This window comes from Sarcophilus harrisii, chromosome 3 (genome assembly GCF_902635505.1).
Source record: "Sarcophilus harrisii chromosome 3, mSarHar1.11, whole genome shotgun sequence".
In the NCBI taxonomy this organism is placed as follows: Eukaryota; Metazoa; Chordata; class Mammalia; order Dasyuromorphia; family Dasyuridae; genus Sarcophilus; species Sarcophilus harrisii.
This window is the reverse complement of record NC_045428.1, coordinates 172,981,671-173,005,693: the sequence shown is the minus strand read 5'-3', so window position 1 is coordinate 173,005,693 and position 24,023 is coordinate 172,981,671. Positions and strand designations below refer to the sequence as shown.

The 24,023-nt window shown below is 35.7% G+C and overlaps 1 protein-coding gene across 6 annotated transcripts in view; it reads right to left on the bottom strand.

The window, feature by feature from the left end:
• Positions 1–24,023, bottom strand: part of FHL2 (four and a half LIM domains 2) — a 96,909-nt gene that overhangs the window by 31,754 nt on the left and 41,132 nt on the right. For 5 of the 6 annotated variants that reach the window (XM_031958791.1, XM_023500441.2, XM_031958795.1 and 2 more), the window contains exon 2: positions 7,492–7,671. In XM_031958791.1, the coding sequence (XP_031814651.1) occupies positions 7,492–7,647 (156 nt within the window). In that variant the 5' untranslated portion in view covers positions 7,648–7,671. Of the gene's footprint in view, positions 1–7,491; positions 7,672–9,581; positions 9,654–24,023 lie in introns of all 6 variants that reach the window. The other variant, XM_031958793.1, reaches the window with a different exon arrangement.

Sequence of the window (24,023 nt, the reverse complement as noted above, 5' to 3'; positions counted from 1 at the left end):
GGTGTCCAACTATTACTAGTAAATTCCTAGAGAGAATAATTATCTTTTGAGAATATAGAAATACCTTCACCAAATTAACAGAAATATAAGATTGTAATTAAGAATGTGGTAGTGGGAATTAGCAAAAATTCAGTGGGTCAATTAATAATAACAAAAATAACTATTATTATAACTAGCATTTTTGTAGATAAAGTTTACAAAATGCTTTATATGTATCTCCTCACTTGATTCTCATAACAACTCTTAAGATAAAAATACAATTATTATCTCTAATTTATAGATGAGGAAAATGAGGCATACAGAAGTTAAATAGCTTGTCCAGGATCAAAACTAATACATGTTAAATCATTCTGATTCCAGGTCCAATGCCTTCTGCAACATACTAACTAGCTGCTTCAATGTTGAGAATATGTAGTTTTACCCACTTCTATTCCTGGAAAAGAGTAATGATTTTTTAAGGTCACTCCCTCAGACTTACAGATAATTCTGTCAAACCACAAGTCTCAAAGAAGGTGGTGGTGACCTGCATTGAAAAAGGTAGTTTCATCAAAGGGAGTTCCCTATAATAACAAAATCAGAGGTTAGTCCCTGTCCTATTATAAGTAAAAGGTGATCTAGAAAGAAAGAAGTATGGTTTGTGAGCTTGATAGTGCTGAATTTTTTCCTCAGTGTTTCAAGACTGTCTTCAGTTATAGAACTTAAATTTGTTATCTATCCATCAATAATTCTGTCAATATTAAACTAATGTAATCCATGTTTCCAAGCTTTCCCAAGACTTCAACTTAAATTAACCAGGTTCTTTCTCAGGAGTTGGCTTCCAAAAGGGTCAGTCTGCCCTTAGTACATTGCTTCCTGCCTGGAATTTCTCTAGGAAAATTTCCTACTATGCTTGTGCAATTTTCTAAATGTTTCCATTGGTGGATAACTGATCCTATATGATCATTTAAAGACATATGAGTGAGTACTTGAGTTTTTGCCCCCAGAAGATGCTGAAGATACAAAGGTCTCAGGGGAAACCAGGATCAGATTCAAAAATACAAGAAACATTCAAATAGTCTGTTAGTTCACCTTAGAAAGGGATTAAGCCAGACTTCACCATCACAACAATGCTGACATTCTGTTGATACCTGGCCCTTGTTACACATTTCCTCACAGCCAGATAGTATTAAGCTGTGGTTTGGATTTCAGGCCGAAGGAGAAACACAGTGTGGGGCTGATGAACAAGGATCAGAATAGCTAAGAGCAGCTAGAAAGCATGTTCTGGAGTCAGGAAGCCTGGAGTTCACACACTTTATACATACTGGCTGTGTGACCCTGTGCAAATTATGTACGTACCTCTGCTTAGCTGAGTTTCTTTATCCATAAGATAAGATGGAGAAGGAAATGAAATGCCAAGCCAATATCTTTGCCAAGAAAAATCTAAATGGGGTCACAAAAAGCTGAATATGACTGAAAAATGACTACTGGTTTTATTTTCTAAGCAGGAACTAACTGGGTTTTCCTTCTCTTTTTCCAAGGAGCATACTATGGGAGAAATTCCCTTATCTCTCTGAAAGATCCAATCTCTGAGCTCTCAAACTTTGATTCAGATTCAAACTCTTGAATCTGAGGTCCATGAGAAAATGTCCAAGCCTGGGAGCATGTGCATGTCCACTTCTGAAGGTTAATAGCACCCCTTCTTGAGCTGGGAAAACCCATTCTCACAATCTTTTGTCTTGGTTTATATATAAATATAGGCGACTCCTATATTCTTCTCCCTCAGGGCAACCTTTCACAGTTCCTGGGGACAGCTAATTGAGCATGAACATATTTCCTTCTCCCCACAAAGTCCCTTACTCTGTTGCTCACTGATCTGTCTTCTGTGTGTAAGAGAGAAGTCCAAATGAGGGATCTAGTTGGAAGAGATCTGGTCTGGGAGCCTACTTTTACAAAGCACTGAAGGAGATAAATCTTCTGTGTCTGACCTCTAGAATTAACTATCTAATCATCTTTGAGTCAGCTCTAGTCAGTAGGATCCACTTAATAATCCATTCAGTTAAGTTCCTTCAGCTAGATGTTGTTCAGTTATTTCACTCATGTCTGATTATTTGTGATCCCCTTTGGAGTTTTCTTGACAAAGACACTGGAGTAGTTTGCCATTTTCTTTTCCAACCTATTTTACAGATAAGGAAGCTAAAAGCAAACAGTTACATGATTTGCTCAGGGTCACACAGTTAATACCTGAAGCAGAATTTCAAACCAGATAAGGTCTTAGGCCCAGGGCTCTATCTACTGCACCACCTAGCTCCCCCCTTTTGCCAGATACCATCTAGCATATGTCTTCATTCTCCATGAAGATGATCCTCAAATATCCATGGTGCCTCATGTCCTATAATCTTACCAAACAGACTGCGAAACTCAATTTTCCCTGATCAATGACTCTCATATTGGTAACTTTTATAATTAGAAGGATGGTCTCATGCCAATTTTTACTACTAATATAACATTCTCCACTTCACCTCCCCCTACCCAATGTTAAATAGAATTCTACAAAAAACAACATTTTAGAAACATAATGGATGTAATTTCTGTAGCCAAGCTGCCATTATCTGAGAAAGCCATCAGGGAGAATGGCTGTATTTACAAAATATTTCTTAGACCCCAAATTATACCCAAGGAGAGACTTTTACCTCAGCCTTAAAATCAACCTCAATCATAGCCTGAACGCCTCTGTGTAGACTTCCTTCCAGTGACAGCCTCTGGGTGCTAGTCTTAGATTTGTAAAGGATTTTTCCTTCATTATTTTTCCTTCACAGTAATTTTGCTTATAGGTTTGACTCTATAGTACCTCTTGCAGGACTAGAGGGTATAGAAACTCTTAAATTAGGATTATATTTTAGAAAGCTAGTGTCCTTGCTATTTTGCTGAATTTACCTGGGGCTGACCATCAGTCTTTATTACCAGCCCACTTAGTTTTCCTGGCTTCTTTCAAGACTCAACTCAAGCCCCATTTCTAGCAGGTCTTCTTCCTCTCTCTATCCACCAGTGCCCTGGCCTTTTAGATTATCTTTCTGTTTCTTCACCTTTATAATTTATAAAATTACATATATATTACAATATATATTTCCTAGTTATTTGGTGGCAACTAGGTGTCAGTGGATAGAGTGCTGGGCCTAGAGTCAGTAAGTCCAGAGTTCATATCAAGTCTCAGACTTGATATTATTTATCACAATTAATTGACATATTAGCTGTATGACCCTGGAGAAGTCACTTGACTTCTGCTGAAGAAGGAAATGGCAAACCAATTCAGTATCTTTGCCAAGAAAATCCCATCCAGGGTTGCAAAGAGTCAGTCATGTCTTTTCCATTAAAATGTCTGCTTCTTCATTTTAAAAAAATTGTTTGTCTTAATTTTAGGCCATAGTAAGCATCAGAACAAATTTGAGGTCAAATCTGGTCTTAGATATTTACTAACTGTGTGATTCTGGGAAGTAAAATAGGGATTATAACAGTACCTACCTTTAATATTTTTTATGAGGATCAAATGAGAGAATATTTGTTAAAAAAAGAAAAAAGTACTTAGCATAATATGCCATGTAATATGCTCTACATAAACATTTATTCCCTTCCCCTTAATAAATGCTAATAAGCTGCCTGCTTCAGTCCCATTCGTTCATTTCTTAGCTTCTTTACTGTGAAACTATCTAGGGTTGTCAGTCAGGTAACAAGAATATATTACTAATGGCAGCAAAGCCCCACAGAGTCTATATATCTGGGGGAAATTGGCAAAGTCCTTATCACTGCCTGCCCCAAATCAGAAAAACAAGAGATCTTGCTTTTGAGAATTACTACTTTTTTTCAGAGTTAATTAAAAATAATAGAATTATAACAGTAACATAGAATGTGCTTAAAGAACTCACAGGGATGGACTATAAGCATATAGGAATAAGGATAAAATTTGAAAGTTCTGAAATCTCTCCCTCTGCAATCTTGAATTTGCAATTACCTATCAGACATCTTGAACTGAACATCCTCTGAACATCTTAAATTCAACATATCTAAAACTGAACTTATGATTGTTTCCTTCCAACCCTTCTTTCTTCAGAACTTCCCTATTACTATAGAGAATATCACAATTCTCTCAGTCATTCAGGTTCACACCTAGGTGTCTCTCAGCCTCTGTGTCCAATCAGTGGTCAAGTACTGCCATTTTTATCTTCATAACTTGGTGATATCATCTCCCATGGTAATTCCCAGATATATTTACTCAGCTCTAATCTTTCCCCTGAATTCCATTCTTGCATCTCTAACTAACTCTAAGACATCTTGAACTATTCTTTGTGTCCAATGTGTCCAAAATTAATTTTTATTCTCCCACCCCAAGCTCCTTTTTCCTCCTAACTATAAAGATTTGCCATCATCCTCCCCATTACCCTGTCTCATATTCTACATATAATCCTTGACTATTCACCCTCTTTTACTCTGCCATATCCAATCAGTTGACAAATCCTGTTATTTATACCTTCATAATATCTCTCATACATACCTCTTTCTTTCCCTTGATATTGCCTGGTGCAGGTTTTCTCATTACCCCATGCTCAGATTATTGAAATGACCTGCTATTTTGTCTTCTTGTGTCAAGTGGCATCCCACTACAATATATCCTTCACTCAGCTATCAAATTGAGTTTCCTAAAATACATCTGACCATACCACCTCTCCCTACTCCATTCAATATACTCCAAGGGCTCCCTACAACTTCCAGGATCAAATCACAAAACTCTCTATTTGACTCTTTATAACTCTTTATTAACTAGACTTTTCAATCTTCTTATAATTCCTTTCTGCATATATTCTTCCATACATATACTGGCTACCTTGTTGTTCATTGTATACTATACTCCATCTCTAGACTCCATGCATTTTCCTGGCTGTCCCTCATGCCAGAAACACCCTCCCCTCCTTATCTATGCTCCCAGCTTCTCTGACTTTCTTCAAATCTCATTTAAAATCTCACTTTCTACAATAAATAAACCTTTCCTAGTCCTCCCTAATCTTAGTGCTCTCCCTCCAAATTTATTCCTAATGTATCTTATGTAGCTTGTTTATACATATTCACTTTTATGTTGTTTTCCTCATTAAATTATTACCTCCTTGAAAGCAAGGACTGTCTTTTGCCTCTTTTTGTATTCTCTTCTGCTTAGCAAAATGACTGGCAAATAGTAGGTGCTTAATAAATGCTGGTAGACTGACTTACTGACCCACACTCAAGTCTGTAAGCCAAACTTCATGCTCTTAAGCTTGTCGATGTTTTTAAATACTATGCATAGGTAGGGGTAGGGGATAAGGGGAAGAGACTTGTGGGCTATCTTGTTATTTTAAGAAAATTGAAATGCAAACCAGATTTATCAGTTCAATTACTCTGCTGGGTACCTTGCCAGGAATTTTTGCTTCATTTCTTGAAAAAACAGACCATTTTTCTGTAGGATTACATTCCTTTTCCCCAGTCTCCCCCCAATTAATTTTATTCATTTTTAATATCTAAAAATACCCTCCCCCAAACAATTCTAATATTAAAAATTCTCCAAACCGAGTGATCTTGCCCCAATGATTTCTTTTTTACTTTAAAAATACAGAAAGTCATATTGAGTAATAATACCACATTTCTAAGACCTCTAAATCTAAGTTGAAAAGTTCAGGCTGATTAATTCCTGACTCTGGTAAAGACTTATTGATTTTGGCCCTATTCAGTGGGATTTTTGGTCATTAACACATAAAACATTTCTTGAAGGATTACTGTTTAAAAAGATTTTTAACTAATTCATGTTCACAAGACGGGAAAAGTCATTTCAATTTTTTCATTTTATTTCACTGGGTAAGAGAGACTAGCTCCAAGTATTTATAACTATCTTTAAATATCTGAGCTTTCAAACTGATGGACTTCTCACCCATTTGAATTATAAATTTTAGCCCTTTAATCTAAATGCACATAAAAAAAAAAAAAAACCCTGAAATTTCCATATTAGGAACTCAATAGTGAAGGATAAGGGTTCCATGAGATATGCAAAGGAAATACATTCCAGAAAACTGTGGACATTGTTGGAAGGAAGGAAGAGGTTTGAACTTTTACTCTTATAAATGTGAACATGCCTTGGCAGTGACTGTTCCGAATGCCTGGAATCCACTTCCTCCTTCCTTTAAGAGTCCCTCTCTTTCTTTAACATATCTCAAATACCATCTTCTACATGAAAACTTTCCTGATCTCCCATCAACTGCTAGTACCCTCCCTCCCCAAATCATATTTGGTTACTTTGGATTTACTTCTATTGATACAGTATATATTTATCTTCTATATATATTTTAGATATACTGGTTATCTCCCCCATTAGAATGTGAACTCATTTAGAGCAAGGGTAGTTATTCTCTGTACTTCTATTTCTGATACCTAGCATAGTGCCTCCCACAAAACTCCATTTAATGAACATTGGCTGATTGATTTATTGAGAAAGGGTACAAAAAATCTCATTAACCATCAGGGAAATGTAAGACAATTGACAGAAATAAGTTTTTGCATGACCTAGGTCAACTAAATTTTTAGTCTCTAAGCCTCTGAACTCTTCAAAGTTTACACAATATTACTATTAGTATTTTGTATTTTTGTTTCTTTTACATTTGGCATCTCATTCCTCTGCTATATCAGAAATATATTGCTATAGTTTTGTTTCATGAGATATAAAAAAGGCTATGCTTCACATAATTCATTTCATTTTTTTCTTCATAAGACTACCTGCGCATGAGAGTTGGGGGAAGGAAAGAGCAGGATTATTGCTCATTTGTCAAATAACATTTAGTAGCAGAAGGCAACAGAATAATCCTGTTAGAATTACCTTTCCTAGGGACAACTTGATAAAGCTAACAGTAGCTGAGCAATATTAGTATTATCTAATTGTAGTACCTTTCCCTTTGTCCATTAATGAATTCGGTATTTATAATCTTAGGGGATATATGATGATCTTCCCCCAAAGTTTTTAGTCACAGGGAAGAACAGCAGGACTAAAAAGATGGCATGTGAAATTCCATAAATTTGGGGCAAAGCTAGTACTCCTTGAGTTATAAACCTGGAAAGTTCAAATATCAGCCTGAAGTATTTTAGGAAATATGGTCAAATTTGTATCTTTCATACAACCTGTATGATCTTGAGCAATTCTCTGGGCTTCAGTTTCCTCATCTGTAAAATGAGGAAGTTAGACGAGATAATCATTTAAGAACCTTCCAGTTCTACAATTTCTATGTTTTCTATGTGCCCAATCCCAAATTAGGTGCTGTGGAGAATGGAAGAGAAATATGAGATGATCCTTGTCCTTTGTAATCTTATAATTTAGCTAAAGATATAATTCTAACACATGCAGAATATAATAGTAAACAATATTCCCCGATGATTGGTCCAAGGAACTAACTAGTTCAGTTCAATCTGACAGGGTTTTTATCAAAATAAAGCATGAGCCTAAAATACCTTGCAGTCACAGCCAATAGGTTTCTTGCACTCCTCGCATGTGTTAGAGTACAGGCTCTCAAAGCACTTCACACAGTAGGGATCCTCTTCTCTCAGGATGTATTTCCTTCCAAACAGGGATTCACTGCAGTGATGGCAATCAAAACGCTCGGTCATTTTGACACGTTAGTTTCCAGCTGCCTGTCAAATGGAAAAAAAATCAAAGCCCCATTAACGCTTCCTTGTCACCAAGCACACTCAGGAATCAAGCAGAGTGATATTGGTATCAATTTCAGTCAAGTGGTATTCTATTTCCAGTTGGTGAATAATTTCACATTGGCTAGTTTAAGTAACAACAATTTCATTTATGAAATTAGTGTGCAAGGGGGAAAAGTTCTTTTTTCTCCTTTAATGACATAGATTTTTCCCACAAATTCTCTCTGTAATTTATTTTTCTTTACTGGTAACTATGTAAGATTTTATCAATTTGGGAGAAAAGTTAAATACTGTATCAGGGCTTTTTAATTTCTCTTGCTTTTTATATGTTTTAAATATGTAACTATTATAAATCAATTCTTCCTTTTCTCCCTTAATTTATTTTTCTTTACTGGTAACTATGTAAGATTTTATCAGTTTGGGAGAAAAGTTAAATACTGTATCAGGGCTTTTTAATTTCTCTTGCTTTTTATATGTGTTTTAAATATGTAACTATTATAAATCAATTCTTCCTTTTCTCCCTTTCCCTGAAATAGATGAGCAGAAACTTAAAACAACATGTTCATTTCTATTAAAAGATTTTTCATGAGCTTCTTGTCATGATTCGCAAGTTTAAATGTTAAGAAATAGCAGTCGTAGGGGGTGGACTAGTATTAGGGAATAGTCAATCTGAGAGAAAATGGGTACAGTATCTTCCACTGTGAGGTAACATTAGGAAAAACATGAGCAAAAGAGAAATGACCCAAATGTTTTATTTATACCAAATTTAAAAAATATTCAGGTTCACGGGCATTACTGGAGCAAGAAGGAAGAAAAGGGCTCTCTTCAAAAATACAAAGACAATTGTACAGCTTCAAAAGCAGTGACCTTGAACAGTGGCACTGACAGGCAATTCAGGGTACATTTGAAAGAGAAGCAAGTATGAATCTCCGTGCTTTGGCAATATGTGACAGTCATGGTGAGTTTTTCCAGAATGAATGTGCCTGACTACTGTGGAGGTGGGGTGATGGGGAGTTGGGGTGAGGAATGTTTTTCCTTGTTCCTCACAGATTATTTTATACAGACCTGTTAAGATTTTTCCATAGATTTCTGTGTACTAAGTCAAGATTTTCAGACTGCTGGAGCTATCATTAGGACATTACCTAGTTCAGAGATCTTATTTTAGAGATGAGAAAACTGAGAAAAGGTGAAGTAATTTGTGTAAAGTTGCATAACTAGTTAGGAGTAGAGATGGGAATCATAACATCACATAATTAGAACTGGAAGGGACTTCAGAGACCTAATCTGATATATAGAGGAAAAGAACAGAATATCTGTAATGTGCCTAAATTCTCACAAATAATTAAATGGCAGAATCAGGAATCGAACCCAGATTTCCTGAGTCATAGTTAAGAACTCCTTCCAAATATTTTATTGCATTATGACTGATGCTACATGGCAGGAAATTTTTTTCCATTGTACTCATAATACTTGACACAGTTTTTTTTTCCCCAAAAGTACACATGCACATTTATGTATCTTTTTCTTTTACAAACAAATTAAGAAGGATGGTTAATTTGCTAAAAGGAAAAGGAAAAAAAAAGATTAAGTAGGTTAGACATTGCCACATGTGACCAGCTGTATGTTAAAATTTATTTAATGAACAGTACTCTATAAATGGAAAATGGCCAAGAATAAGTTTATTAAAGGAAAATAGGACTCCCTTTGTTTATGGTTATTGAAGTCCTGATTCTGGGTTTGAAACAAAACAAAACAAAAACACCAAACATCAATAAATATTGATTTGTGCCAGATACCTGACTAAAGTTCAAAAGTATAGCCAAGAATTGACTTCTCTTTTACTTAAAAGTTATTGAAATGACAAGAAAGTTACAATTAAAGTCAAATTAAAATACCTGCACAGCTTGTAGTGACAGCTTATGGGAAAGGACTCACTTGATGCTAGTGTGTGCTTGAAGCTTCAGTACCTATAAGCAAAGAAACTGCCATTTTTTGTGTATTCATTCTTAATTATTCTTGAATTTATAGAATACTATTCTTTCAAGGAATCTAAGTATATAGTTAGACACATGGGGTATTGTCCACCCCAATTAATTCTTCTTCTTGGAATCAAAGAAAACATTGTTTGGACATTTTGGGGATAGCATCAATGTGAACCTTAAGTGTTTTAAGTCGTTCTTCTAAAACTCATTGTGCAAAGATCCTTGGTACCTTTGCCATCTTGCCCTGCAGTGGTTGTGCTGGCAAGAGATTTAATAAGTTCCTTTAAGTCAACCGTTATTGGCAAAGTCAGCACTAATCAGGTATATTTTTGACAACAGCTTTTCCAATATGCATTTATTTCAAGGGAAGACTGCAAACTAACTGGATGTAAGAAGGTTAATACACACATACACACACACACACACACACACACACACACACACATATGAATCATGGACCTTCATCTAAGAGAAGGAATGAATATTCTACATCAACAAGATTAATTGACTTGAAAAGTCTGCTATTAATGTAGGTATTTAGTTCTTTATATAGTACCTTTTCTATGTTCTTTAGCAGGAGGATCTTTTTTTTTTTTTTTCTGGTAAGCTAGTGATCACAGTATATACAATTAAACATTTACTAAACTATATAAGTAAACAAAGTACTGGAAAACTTCATCACATCTGATATTCACATACTGCTCTGTGCTTTACAAAATGCCTTCTATACATTTTTTTAATTCAGGTACAACATATATCATCATCTTTATCTTGCAAGTGAGGGAACCCAAGTTCAGAGTAGCTAGTTGCAGAGCTAAGAATCAGAGTTGCAATTAGAACTCAACCCCTCATCCCAGCTTTCCTGACTGAGCTCCTTACGCAGATATACAGGTGTGATCACATGACACATAAGTGCCATAAAGTGAAACTTAATTGGACTTGGAGTCAAAAGAAAGGGAGGCAAATCTCAGTTCTGTTATTTACTAGTTCTGTGAGCTTCACCTCTGGGCCTCAATTTTTTATCTGTAAAATGAGAAAGTTGTTATTAGCTGATGTCCAAAATTCTTTCTGGCTCTGAAATGACCAGATAATATGTTCCATAGAATCCTGCTTATTCTAGCTGAGGCAGCTGGAAGACAGTGAACAGATTGCTGGACCTGGAGTCAGTAATATTTAAGTTCAAATCTTTATACATTCACTATTGTGTGACTCTGGGCAAGTCACTTAAAAACTCTGGTCTTAATTTCCTCATATATAAAATGGAGATAATAGAACCAAAATTAATTGTGATGACCAAATGAGATATGTGTAAAATTCTTAGCATTGTACCTGGTAGGTAGAAGGAGGCATCTGACAAAAGCTTCTTCCCATCCAATTTTAATAGAGGTTTTATGTAAAAAGAATCAGAAGAAATTACAAGATGACAAAACTTGGGAGAGTTAAATCAAGGAAGACTTTTTTATGGTATTATTTTTGACTCCTCACTTGAACCCTCCATATATCTCATCTATCTGTTGTTTTATTGTTTCTACTTTGGCATTTGCATCTTGTATTCATCCTCTTCTTTCATACAGAAAGTTCATCACCTCATTGTATTAGTCTTCTGGATTTTTGAGACTTTTCAGCCTCATGCCTCTCTTCATTTCAATCCATTCTTCAGATTCAATGGACAAAGTGACCTTTCTGAAACACAGGTTTGATCATGTCATAGTACCCATCTTGTTCCCTTCAACCCAACCCCTGCCTCATTAATTCCAGTGGATTCCTATTACCTTCAAGATCAATTAAAAAACTCATTCACTTTTAAAGACCTTCACAGTCTGAACTTTTCCTATTTTCCCAGTCTTCTTACACCTTAATTTTTTTACATATATGTATTCTACAAATCAGCAATGATGGTCTTTTTCTTGTTCATCTCACAAGCTACTCTACTTTTTTTTTTTTTTTTAATTTTGAGGTGATCAGAGTCACAATTAGTAAGTGTCTGAAGCCAGATTTTAACTTGGAAACTCCTGGTTTTAGGGTTGGTGCTTATCTTCCAACTCCTGCCTTTTCATTGGCTACAGCCATACCTGTCTACTTACTTCTATGACCTCCTTCAAAGCTTACTTCAAATCTCACCTTCTTCTATAGACATTTCTCTATCCCTCCCATCTTTAGTGTTTTTCCTTCATAATTACATTCAATTTACACTATATATATATATATATATATATACATATGATTGTGGCATATTGTTTTCCCCATTAGAAAGTGAGCCTTGAAGGTAGAGAGCATATTTTTAAAATTTATTTTTTATAATGGCTTTTTATTTTTCAAAATACATGCAGTGAAAAGATAGTTTTCAACATCCACCCTTGCAAAACCTTGTGTTCCAAATTTTTCTTCCTCCCTCCCCAACTTTCTTTCCCTAGACAGTGAGTAATCTAATATAGGTTAAACATGTGCAATTCTTCTAAACGTATTTCTACATTTATCATGCTACTCAAGAAAAATCCTATCAAAAGGGGAAAAATAGAAAAAAGCAAGCAAACAAACAACAACAAAAGGTGAAAACACTATGTTTTGATCCACATTCAACTGTTTCCTCTCTGCTTGTGACTCTCATCACAAGTCTATTGAAAATGCCTAGGTAGGGAGCATATTTTTGCTGTTATTTGTATCTCTGGAAGTTAACTTAGTGTCTGGTACAAAGTAAGCACTTAATTGTAACGCCTGCCCCCAAATCCAAAGCAATGAGTGTGCTGCTCTCTTCTTACTGCTGGAGATGAATGTCTTATAGTACATGAAGGGAGGGGTAGAATTGCTTGAATGTATTAGAGCTCCAGGCTTTTCCAGTTTCATTTGGGACTCCCCAAAGGCCAGTTCTCTTCACATCTCTTAAAATATTAAGTCTGCTTTAAACTTTGAGTTGCTTCAGATGGTACTGGCTTCTTACTTTGGGAGAAAAGATGGACAAACCAACTCTATTTTATGTGACTGAAGGCATAGACTCTGGGAAAACGCAAGAGGAGGTGGCAGACTACCACGACTGTATATCCAGCTTGATACTCTATATACTTTGAGAAGTTTCCCTTTGAGTGAGTTGAGCTGAATTACCCACCTCCCAAATAGAGAACTCCTTCATACTATATTGTCTGGTATATAGTCTCCTTCTGGTACACCTTCTCTGACTTTTGTTTTGTTAAGATTTGGATAAATGGGCTTCTTTGCTATTCTCTATGTGCGTTCATTGTGGAACTAGTATTTGGTGGGAAGGAGCTTACGGTTACCTGTTGCCGCAGTCTTTTAAGAGCTCAAAGCATATAAGCCCTTTGATCTCAGAGATGAGGTGAATGAGGTGGGAGTGTGAAAAGAGCTCCAGGTTATTATGTGGTACAGCCTTGTTGATATACATTTTTGCTAGTGTGACCAACGCATGAACAGCTGGCAATCCCCAATCACCATTCAGAGAAGCAGCTCATGGACTTTGGGTATGCATTTTATCTGTCAATGGGAGGAGAACAGATCCAGCAATTCAGCAACTCGCTCACAGGTGAGAGCCCCTGTTCAGGCATCCCTGCTTGTGTAGCCACTGACTGTGATCCTCTGGTTTACTGTTCCCATGATCACAAATCATTGCTTCTTGCTCAACAAGGGCGTTTCTGCACTGTGGCAGAAAACTTCTTATGCACCAAAGGTTGAAGTGGTGTCGGTACTCCCTCTTGGTAGGGTCCCATAACTCAACGGTTACCCTTCCCCCAAAAAATAATAATGACAAAGTAATCAGAAGATAAAGTGAACCCAATCATACTACCTAGAGCAGGCTTCTTAAACTTGTTCTACGTGACCCTGAGTATATATAGGTATATAAAATATGTGTACACATTAAGCATTTACTGATGATAAATCATAATTTCATGACCCCCCCCCCCATCATTCAATTACAAGAGCTCATATGGGATCATGAACCACAATTTAAGAAGCTGGCAACAAGTATCCATATAGGGAATATGTAATCTAAGCAAATCATACTTCTGGCTATGCAAGGTCCCAATGTCTTTTCTCTTTTACTGGTGTCCTATTGTTCCCCCAGGCACTGTTCTTTCTGTGATGACATTAGGGCTGATAGAAGGGGATAGGGAGGAAGAATGATTCTGTCACAGAAGTGAGAATCATTTCCTCTCAAGAGCTGAGTTCTTCTTTCATAACTGACTCTATTTTGAGGAAGGGGGAAATCCTTTCTTTCTTTTGTAATTTATTCAATAACTACAGCAAAAAGCTTGAGTGTACTGGGCTAAACAAATTTATCATTACTAAAATGAATTATAAACTAAAATAAACATTTAGGGGGAAAACAAAGGCACAAACATATAAGCTACTGATCACAGTTCAAAGAGTCTGGAAGGGAACAATGGAAACAGGAAGTGAATGGTCAAGAAGTAAATGGGAAATAGGTACTCCTTCCCTATCTATCTTTTGAGGATGAGAAGGGGAAAGAAAATGGTGTGGTTTGGGTTTATGCATCTCACCAGCTTGAACATACCATTTTTATATGTTTGTGCTGATGCTGTCCTTGGCTCATGCATAACTTCCATCAAACAATCTTGACTTCTCAATCTTGATTCTCCACAAAGCTTTTGAATTATTCTTTGTAGTCTGGCAAGATACCTCCAATGTCTATCCTGTATGTTTCCACTTCTCTAAGAAGTTCACTAAGATTCAAGGAACTGACTCTTTTCTTAATCATCAGAACTCACATTTCTCACACCTATCTCCTGCATTGTCTTCTTAGAAAGAAGGGCTTGGTTTTTAAAAGGTCTATGGGAACTTTAACTGATCCTTCTAATTCCATAAAGCTTGACTGACAAATTTCTTCACACCATTTAAGGGGTAAGAGAGTAGACAATGTAGAAAACTTTCTGCTCTTTAAGGCAGAAACCTAATGTCATTTTTAGACATTAAAACTCTCAACTTCTCTAATTGTATCAATGGATCTGGGAGAAAATCAATTGATCAGGGTTATCCCTCATACTACATATGATTTGAGAATAAGGTGAGTTTATTTCATTAAAGGAAGAAATAATAACAGATGTTGTGGTACTCATAAAATTTTAATTAAGAGTAAGAAGATGCTTCCATTGCATCCAGTCCTACTTGATAGAAAGTTTATATAAGAATATGGTCAAAAATCATATAGGATAATAAGGTATGCATGGGTTGTGATCTGCATGGGTAAATGGAATATCCACAGTGATGAGCTCATAGATTTAAATACAGAAGTAAAAGCACAAGTGAAATCCATTAGTTTGATCTATTTGTGATAGGACACTGGTCATTGTGATATCCTATGTGGTCAGGAGAGTGAACCAGTAAACTCCTGGACAAATTCACATGGGAAGACTCACCCCTTCCTCAGTTCAAATATGATCTCAGACACTTACTAGTTGTGTGACCCTGGGCAAGTTACTTAACTCTGTCTGCCTCAGATTCCTTATTTGTAAAATGAAGAGGAGGAGGAAATAGCAAACTACTGTAGTATCTCTGCCAAGAAAATCCTCAAAGGGGCCTTTAAGAGTCAGACATAACTGAAGACAACTGAACAACAATAAATTTGTGTGTGTATCTGTATATACTGTCCACTTTGCTCCAAGAAGCAGCAATAACTTAAGACCAGCTAAGGATTTGTAGTCAAGGATAGATATTAAATTTATCATTTCATTAGTGGGGAGGACACTCAAGTGAGGAAACTTTTACCAAAGCATTAAGAAGTTAAATGTCTTGCTCAAAATTAAAGAGAAAATACATATCATAAATAGGTCTTGAGTCCAGATTTTCCTGACTTCTAGACACTACTCCATGCTGTCTCTCACACAGTTTATTATTAAATATATTGGACTCTGGAGCAAATGGTCACCATTCCTAATGAAGAATATGTTAAGATGTATATTACTTGGTGAAATCATTTTTTAGTAGTCTAGCAATAATGCCACCATTATACATTACTATAATGTGTGATTAACATTTCACCTAATTCTTATAATGACCATGTGAGGGAAGGAGGACATGTATTTTTAAATTCATTTTACAGAGATTTTTATGGGCCTCAGGGAAGTTATATCTTGGCTAAAACCATGCATCTGGTTTGGGAAGCAGTCAAGGGAGGTTACTCCTTGTTGCTTTTGGATAAGATACAGAGTCCTTAGATGCTTGGTATCTAAAGCCCTTCCTACATTCCTGCGAATCATATATTACTCTTTTTTACCAAAATGGTGTTCTGACCAAATTGGCCTTATTATTATTCTCTATATATGTCACTCTCTCATTCAAAGTCAATTGGATGAAATCTACTTAGTGATAGACTTAGAAAATTAGAACTAATATCCTCTCCTACTCCAGCAAACTTTCCGTTGAAGAGGTTTTTATATTTTAACAATTCTATTGAACATATCCATTTTCCAATATTGGGTTAGATAGTCTACAAGCCAAGGGGAGACCTAAGAGTTCCTTCTTTCACTTCTAAACAGTTTAAAACTAATTCTTCCTTTCCTTTTCAAAGTGATACTAAACGGAAAATCCAGTCTCGAATAGGCTTTTATTTTTCGTCTTACACTTTATCCACCTCCCCAACTTCATATTTCTCTTAGATTATTTTAGAAGATAAGGTTTAGCCATATGAGATGAAGGATAGACAAAACTAATCACAGTGAATCTTCCTTTTTACTGCAGTATAATATACTTAGGAATAGTGTGCTCATACCTTTTTGAAGAGAAGTTGTACCATGGAAGGTCAACCAGTTATATCATCTTTACTGCCTATTACTTAGCTCAGAGGAATGTGAAAAGGATTAAGCAATGAAGACTCGAGGCTACAAGGAGACAGGTATCATACAAGCATGAGGTATGACTGCTGCAATGTTATTTCCATTGACTCTAATCCAAGGTACAAATTCACAAATTGGACAGACTTTATAAGGACTGAATTATGTCCTGATGTCATTTCCCAGAGCTGTTAGAAGACTTCTGAACAACCAGAGTAGGCAGGGCATCCTACTCACCTTCCATCCTGTATATTAAGACTCTGCATTTAGCTGTTCTTTTTGGGGACTCATCCAATGAAGTGGCTAACCAGTAATACAAAGTCCCACCTATCCACCCAGCTCAAAAAAACTCACCAAGTCAGTAAGCATCAATTTAAGTGTAGCCCCTGGAGTTTGCCCTTACAGGTTAAAAGCTCAGGCAACTACCAACCACATGAACCAACACCTTTGGGTACATGCAGGCTTTGTAATTTGGATCACTGATTTATAGTTGGAAGGTCATCCAGGAACCATGTGCTAATGGGCCACATTGAAAGAATTGGACTAAATGACTTTCAACTACAAATCTATTATTTTGTGAATGTTAGAATCAGGTTTGTATGAGGTACTTTCTGAGCAGTTTCTCAACAATCCTTGACAGATTTTCACTAATCATCCAGAATCCCACTACATAATTCTCCCTATTCACTACATGACTAGAAGCACAGTGGAGATCAGGCAAGCATGAAATTTACGGTAAGTTTGTTATTATTTTTTGGTCAATTTGTAATGTCTATCTTTTTACGACTCCATTTAGAATTTTCTTAGCAAAGATACTGGAGTGATTTGCCATTTCCCTCTCCAGAAGCCCCATTAAACAATCATAACCACCTAGTTTATGCTGTCAATTTTTCATTGCATGTAGCAACCCAAATTAGGTTAGCTTCCAAAATGCCTAATGCCCTTTTGCCAAAGCTGGGAATGTTCCCTCCCAATTTATAAGTAGTAGGATTCATTTCTTAAGAAAACACTTAAATATCCCTACTTATGGGTGTATCTGGATCCAAACAATGAGTCACTAATGGTATTGACGCATGGAGCTTTTCTCTCTTCTTCCATCCCCCCATTAACGAGTTAAGGGGTGGACTATTATTTTTACTCTCATTCTCCACCCTTCTTCAAATGAAGGGACATGAGAAGGGTTTCTTTTTTGTAAATAAGTATCATCAGGGAAGAGAGGGTATAAATTATTTTGTATTTCCTTAGTACCACATAGAACTTTTGTATCTAATAAATAGCAGTTGAATGAATCACTAAAATGTAAATTTGTTTTATATAAGACACCTCCTTCAATTCTTTTAGGATAAGAGATTTCATCCCTGTGGGCACTATTTCTACCAAAGCATACTGCAAGATCCTCTTCTCCTTAGTATCTGTGGCCAAAAATATTAATCACTCATCATTCATCATTTGTCAATGCTTAGGTGATCGTGGAATTTAGTTTCACTTCATCCAAGGGCCTTTCCAATCCAGATCTCTATAATGTGCACTCTAAACATTATAGCTTTTGAGAACCCAAGGTCACCCTTTCCACCATGGACTAAGAATCTGATTGATTCAAGTATCAGTTCTGGCATATCCTGACAATATGGATTTACAACATTTAACCTCTTGATGACCCTGGGCAGGTATTTCTAACATAAAATGGCTAGTGTTAAATACTCCTAATTCAAAGAATGGAATATAACATGCTAAGACTAATTTCCTTTACTGTCCCTCCATGTAGATGTTGATAAGTTTAATGAAGCATCATGGTTTTCCCACAGGAGAGAGAAAACATCTCTTCAAATAGTTCCTAAGGCCCTTGCCAAAAACTAGGGTGGCTATTATAACTTGATTAATAACAATCCACCATGGAACTAGCAAGTTACTAATAGATGAGAAACTCTGCTCAGAAAGTGCCATCATAAATACCTGATTCTGGCATTCATAAAATAATAGATTTAGAGTTGAAAGCCATTTAGTCCAACTCCATTAAATATATGAAAAAGCTGCTGCCCAATTGCACCTTCTACTTAAATAACCTTCCAACTATGAAAATGCAAATGGAGGTGCCTAGGACAAGAAGTTATCATCAAAAACATTCCTTTGAGGTAAATAGGTGGTGCAATAGAGTACCAGCCTTAGAATCAGAAGGACTTATGTGCACAGACACACACTTTGTACACTTTCAAAGACATGGAGATCATTTTTAAAACACAAATTTGGTCAAGGAATATTCTTCCATGGAATTAACAACAGTGGAGATACTGGGGAGGGTGTTCTTCATTTGGGAATTTCTAGTGCACTGCTAGAAGTTACTATCCTTACAGTTGCTTACATTTTTATCTGCCCCATAGAAATTTCTTTGATTTCATTAGAGTAAAATTCTTCCCTATCAACCCAATTTAATTCAATAAACAATGATTAGGTACCGGGGAGGCATGAAAAATACATAGACAAAAATAAAATAGTCCTCTCATGGAGGATAGGGGAGAAGATAAGTTATATTTTGAAAGATTACCACAGGAGATCTTGAAGGAGTTATTCAGGAGATAGTTGTTCACATATTTACAACTAGATTTCATGAGAGAGGTTAGGACTGAGTTAAAGAGTTGAAGTCACTTAACCTAGAAATGGTAACAAAGCTTATAAAAGCTGATAAAATTTCCAAATGTGGAATAGAAATGAGGATAGGTCCTAAAACATGGCCATGGGCTATATTCCACAATCTCCTTTGCTGAATTACCTTTAAGATAGGTGAAGAATCATAAAATAGGGTCATAAAAGCCAACCAAAGTGAGTCTCCAGGAGGAGTGGTTAGCAGTCTTGACAGTTACAGTGAAGTTTAAAAAAAAAAAGATAAGAACTGAATAAAACATTATGGATTTAGCAGTTAAAAGATCATCAGAGATCTTGGAGAAAGCATTCTTGGTCAAATAACAGGGAAGGAAGTCATGTTATATGGAATTAAAATATGAATGAATGGTGAGGAAGACAAGGAATGCAATGAAGTAAAGACTATTATTGCTAAGAGTTTGTCAGTGAAAGGTAGGTGAAATATAAGACATTAGCTTAAGGAAATGGCAAAGTTATGTCAGGTCTAATATGACATAACTATGATCTAACTATAATCATACATATAATACATAAATATGATCTAACTATGATCGTGGCAATTCATTTCACAATACTTGGTTTGTTGGTGCTGTCATCTTTCCCATAAAGAAAGTGCCATTTTTCCTCTGTGCATATAAATAGATTGACATCACTTACTAGGAAATGTATGCTCTTATTGGGAAATGTATAAATACTTTTTTATTTGGCTGCTAATCTATCTCATAAATGCAAGACACCTCAATATATAGAATACTGAGCTAAAGGCCCTAAGTGAATGCTTATCTGTAGATCACACTAAGTTTGTATAGTGGCTCAGAAGAATTGAGTTAAATCAGAACATTAAACCGTGAATAAATATAATGGCACTTTTGATCTTTGTTTAAACATGTAGTCCATAGACACTTTGCTGAAAAGTAAGCCCCTGGTCTCTGGGAATGTTTTAAAGAATCCAACCAGGGTCAAAAGAGTCAAGGCTTCTATGTCAATAAGAGCAGGCCCAAAGTTAGTTGTGAGGTGAGTCAAACACTCTTCCTGCCTTCCCTTTCTACCTCCTTTGACCTTTCAAACAACACTTTTCACTATCCATCAAACACTGCCTTAGAATCTCTAGAATTTGAGGAAAATTAACACACATCAGAGATCACAGTATTCTAGTAAAAAAGAGAAATCTGGGAAGCCATTCTGAAGATGTTATATCTTGGCTTCCTCTGTTGATTTGTAGCATTCTTTATCTCCAGATATCCTAGGGACTTGACCATTTGTTAAAAATGTCCTTCAATTAATTTTATTTGGATTAATAAGTATTTTTTGAGTGGATTACTTTTTTTTCTTCCCTAATGTGATCACCACCTTACACCACCATCACCACAAAACAACCAAACAAAAACATTTGGAGAAGATTTGACATCAAATGTAGGAGGTAGAATGGATCTTTCAATAATGAGGGGGAAAAGATGCTATGAATTCAGAAAACTAGCATTAATTCAAAGATCGAGTAAGTTTTTGTTTGTCTTGTTTTGTGGTGGTGATAGTAAGGCAGATCCAAACATACTGATAGGTACTGGAAATAGTCAGTATTCAGGGAGAGATAGAAAAAGAAAGATAGTAAATAATCGTTGAAACAAATGAATGGAGGAGGAGGCCCCAGCTAGAGAAGCTGGCAAGGGGATAAGTTACCTGTTCCTCTTGAAAGGGGTAAAGGATAGTTGAAGGTGTAATGGGATTCTGAGATATGGAATATAAAGAGGAAGGTAAAGATGTTTGGTATATTTTCATAGGAGACAAAGACACCTGCTGGGAGAAAGGGTGTAGGGAAGAGACTGAAGCTTTAAAGAAAGAAGAGAAAGTTTACAGAGTTCCTCCCCCTACCCCATTCCATGAAAAGAATCACAGACAAATACAGTATATTTATCCACTACAACAGGTCTCCTGACCCTAAATCTGGCTGTCTTTCTTTCCTTTACATTACATTGCCTCTTCATCAAGGACATAAGGAAAAAGTGAAATGAGTGTTTCTAGGTAAACTGTTAGATTTCAAAGATGTTAAGTACAAAACTTTAAAAAATATTCTTCAGAAATATATTATACAAATAAAATTTGATTAAACATATAGATTTTTTTAAAAAAATATTCTTTGAATATTGACTTGGAAATGAAAAGATATGAGAGAAGAAATGCCAAATTATGTATTTCTGACAAAGTGAATAATAATTCAATCATTCTGTATGAACTGTGCATAATTTTGGAATGACTGTATTGTAGAATTTAAAGTCCACAAGAAATACTAACTAGTACTTTATTCTCAAACATACCAGATCAATAAGTAGAGGACAGCTATAATCCTAGTACTTAGAATCACTGGTATCAGACAAATCTTTAGATAGGTTCTGTGATTCATGAAGCAGGACACTATTTTCCAGCTTTCTCATTGATTTTTAATACATCCAGAAAATGTATTTATACTTTGTTTCTTCACCAAGTATTAGTCTTGCAAAAGAAAAGTCTATCATGGAACCAAAGGCCTCTTTTCCAATCCTGTTCTTGGTCTTTAATCCTATCCATGGATCTTATCTTTAGTTTTCATTTGATGTACAATTATTCTCTATGAATTCCTCTGAACTCAATATAATGCCATGTGAGGACTCATTGATGAAATTGGGGGCATTTAGCCTGGAAAAAAAAAGACTTGAGGATGATCACTGCCTAAAAATATTTGGGATCTAGTCATGTGGAAGAATGACTAGACTTTTTCTGCTTTTATCCAGAAGTGGCAGAATTTATAGGGAAAGATATAGTTCAGTTCAATATAAGGATAAACTTCTTAACAATGATATACATCTAAAAATAGAATGGGCTGCCTCAAATAGTTGTCAGTTCTTTAGAGTAGAGGTCTTTGAGGACCTGATGGATGATAACCTGCCAGTGATGACAATCATGTTTCAGAGGCAAATTGGGTTAGCAATTTCCGAAATCTCTCTCAATTTTTAAAATTGTTTAATGAGTTTCACTAGGAGTTAGGATTTCACCAGAATCATATACAGATGCCTATAAACACAAATAACACACTCATACACACACACACACACACACACACACACACACACATGTAATATGTTATATCTATTTATCCATGGCTATATACACATATTTCCCCCTAATTTGTTCTTTTGTTTTTACTTAAAAGAATTACATCTATTTCAGTGACTTGGACTGATTTTGTGTCTGTGTGTATGTGTGTGTCTGTGTGTGTGTGTGTGTACACACAACCTTGCTTTTTCATCTCTAGCAATGTTAAATGTTACACCTCCTGGCAAAAGCCTCCTTGATCTTCTCCTTCTTTCATTGCTAGTATTCCCTCTCACCAAACCTCCTGCCTGTCCCTGAATTACTTCACATATACTTTGAATATATTTTGCACATATCTATTATATGCTGTGTCTCCCTATAAAATATAAGCTTTTTGAAAGCAAGGATTATTTTATTAAGCCAATCAACACACCCCCTTTCTTGGTGGCCAAATTTTACATTCCAATATATTTTTCCAGATAAGCTAGAGTTGGTTTACAGTGGGTCCTCAAACTTTTTAAAGAGGGGGCCAGTTCACTGTGCCTCAGATTGTTGGAGGGCCAGACTATAGTAAAAACAAAAACTTTGTTTTGTGGACCTTTAAATAAAGAAACTTCATAGCCCTGGGTGAGGGGGATAATCATCTTCGGTTGCAGCATCTGGCCCGCGGGCTGTAGTTTGAGGACTCCTGCGACTGATGAAGATGAGTTTTGAGATAAAAAATTAGCAATGATGTAAGGATACTGAAAATGAGAGCTAGTGGTCAGAAAATTGTTGTTACTGTCCTTTCCAAAATTCTACTAGACATACCCTTTGGTGACTGCATGACACAAAATGTAATCGGGTGAGATGTAGCTTTTAAAAAAAAAATGACATTTATTAAGTGCCAACTATGAGCATGACCTTCAGAATTAAAGAACAATGAAAAAAAAATCCTTGATATTAGGGAATTTATGTTCTACTGTATTACATACTCATCAAGTGAACTAGCCTATTATAGATAATAATAATTTGGATTAATCCAAATATTTTTAATCTTAAAATTTCAGAATATATATTTAAAGTGTAATGTTTATATTCAGAAAAATAAGGGTTCTTTTAAGTTTAGTTTTTTTTAAATTATAAATTTAGCATCACTGTAGAGGCTTCTGTTTGATAAAACTAAGGAAGAGCTAGTCTATTGGGGAAATTGTATTAAATAATTATTGAGTGGCTACTATGTATGAAGGCCTATTTTAGGAAGGTATTCAAAGATGAGAAGATATAGTCTTAGAATCAGTGAATTTGCTACCTAATAAGCAGAAAAGTAAACATGTACATAGCTTCTCAAAGCTGAATGACCCAGGCAGGAGAATTCAAAAGCACCTATTTTTGTCCAAACACAGGGTAGACATGTAGAGAAGAAATAAAACAATGAGTTAACTTAAACTGCCCAGAATCCAGATTAGCCTCTAGTCTAAACTCCAGTATAATGGAATTACAAAGGATAGTAACAGCTTGCAAGGAATTTATAGCTAAAACCTCCCCCCCCCTCCAAAAAAAAAAACAAAAACAAAAACAAAAAAAAAACAGGTAGATTCAAAGTAAGAAGAGTATTGAGAAACACAGGGGAAAATCAGGTTAGTTTATTCTCTTTACTCTTAGGCAAGACCTAAGGGTCTAAACACTATCTTAGACAGTTGAATATCTCTCTTATGTATAATGACCTCTTTCTCACATTTCTTTTGTTGACTTTATTTTTTTAAAAATAGTCCTCACTTTCAGGAAACTCTTCCTCATATTTAATAAAATTGCTCTATGGATTCCTAAGTAACATGTGTTATTACTCTTGACTAATTCTAGTCATGGAATT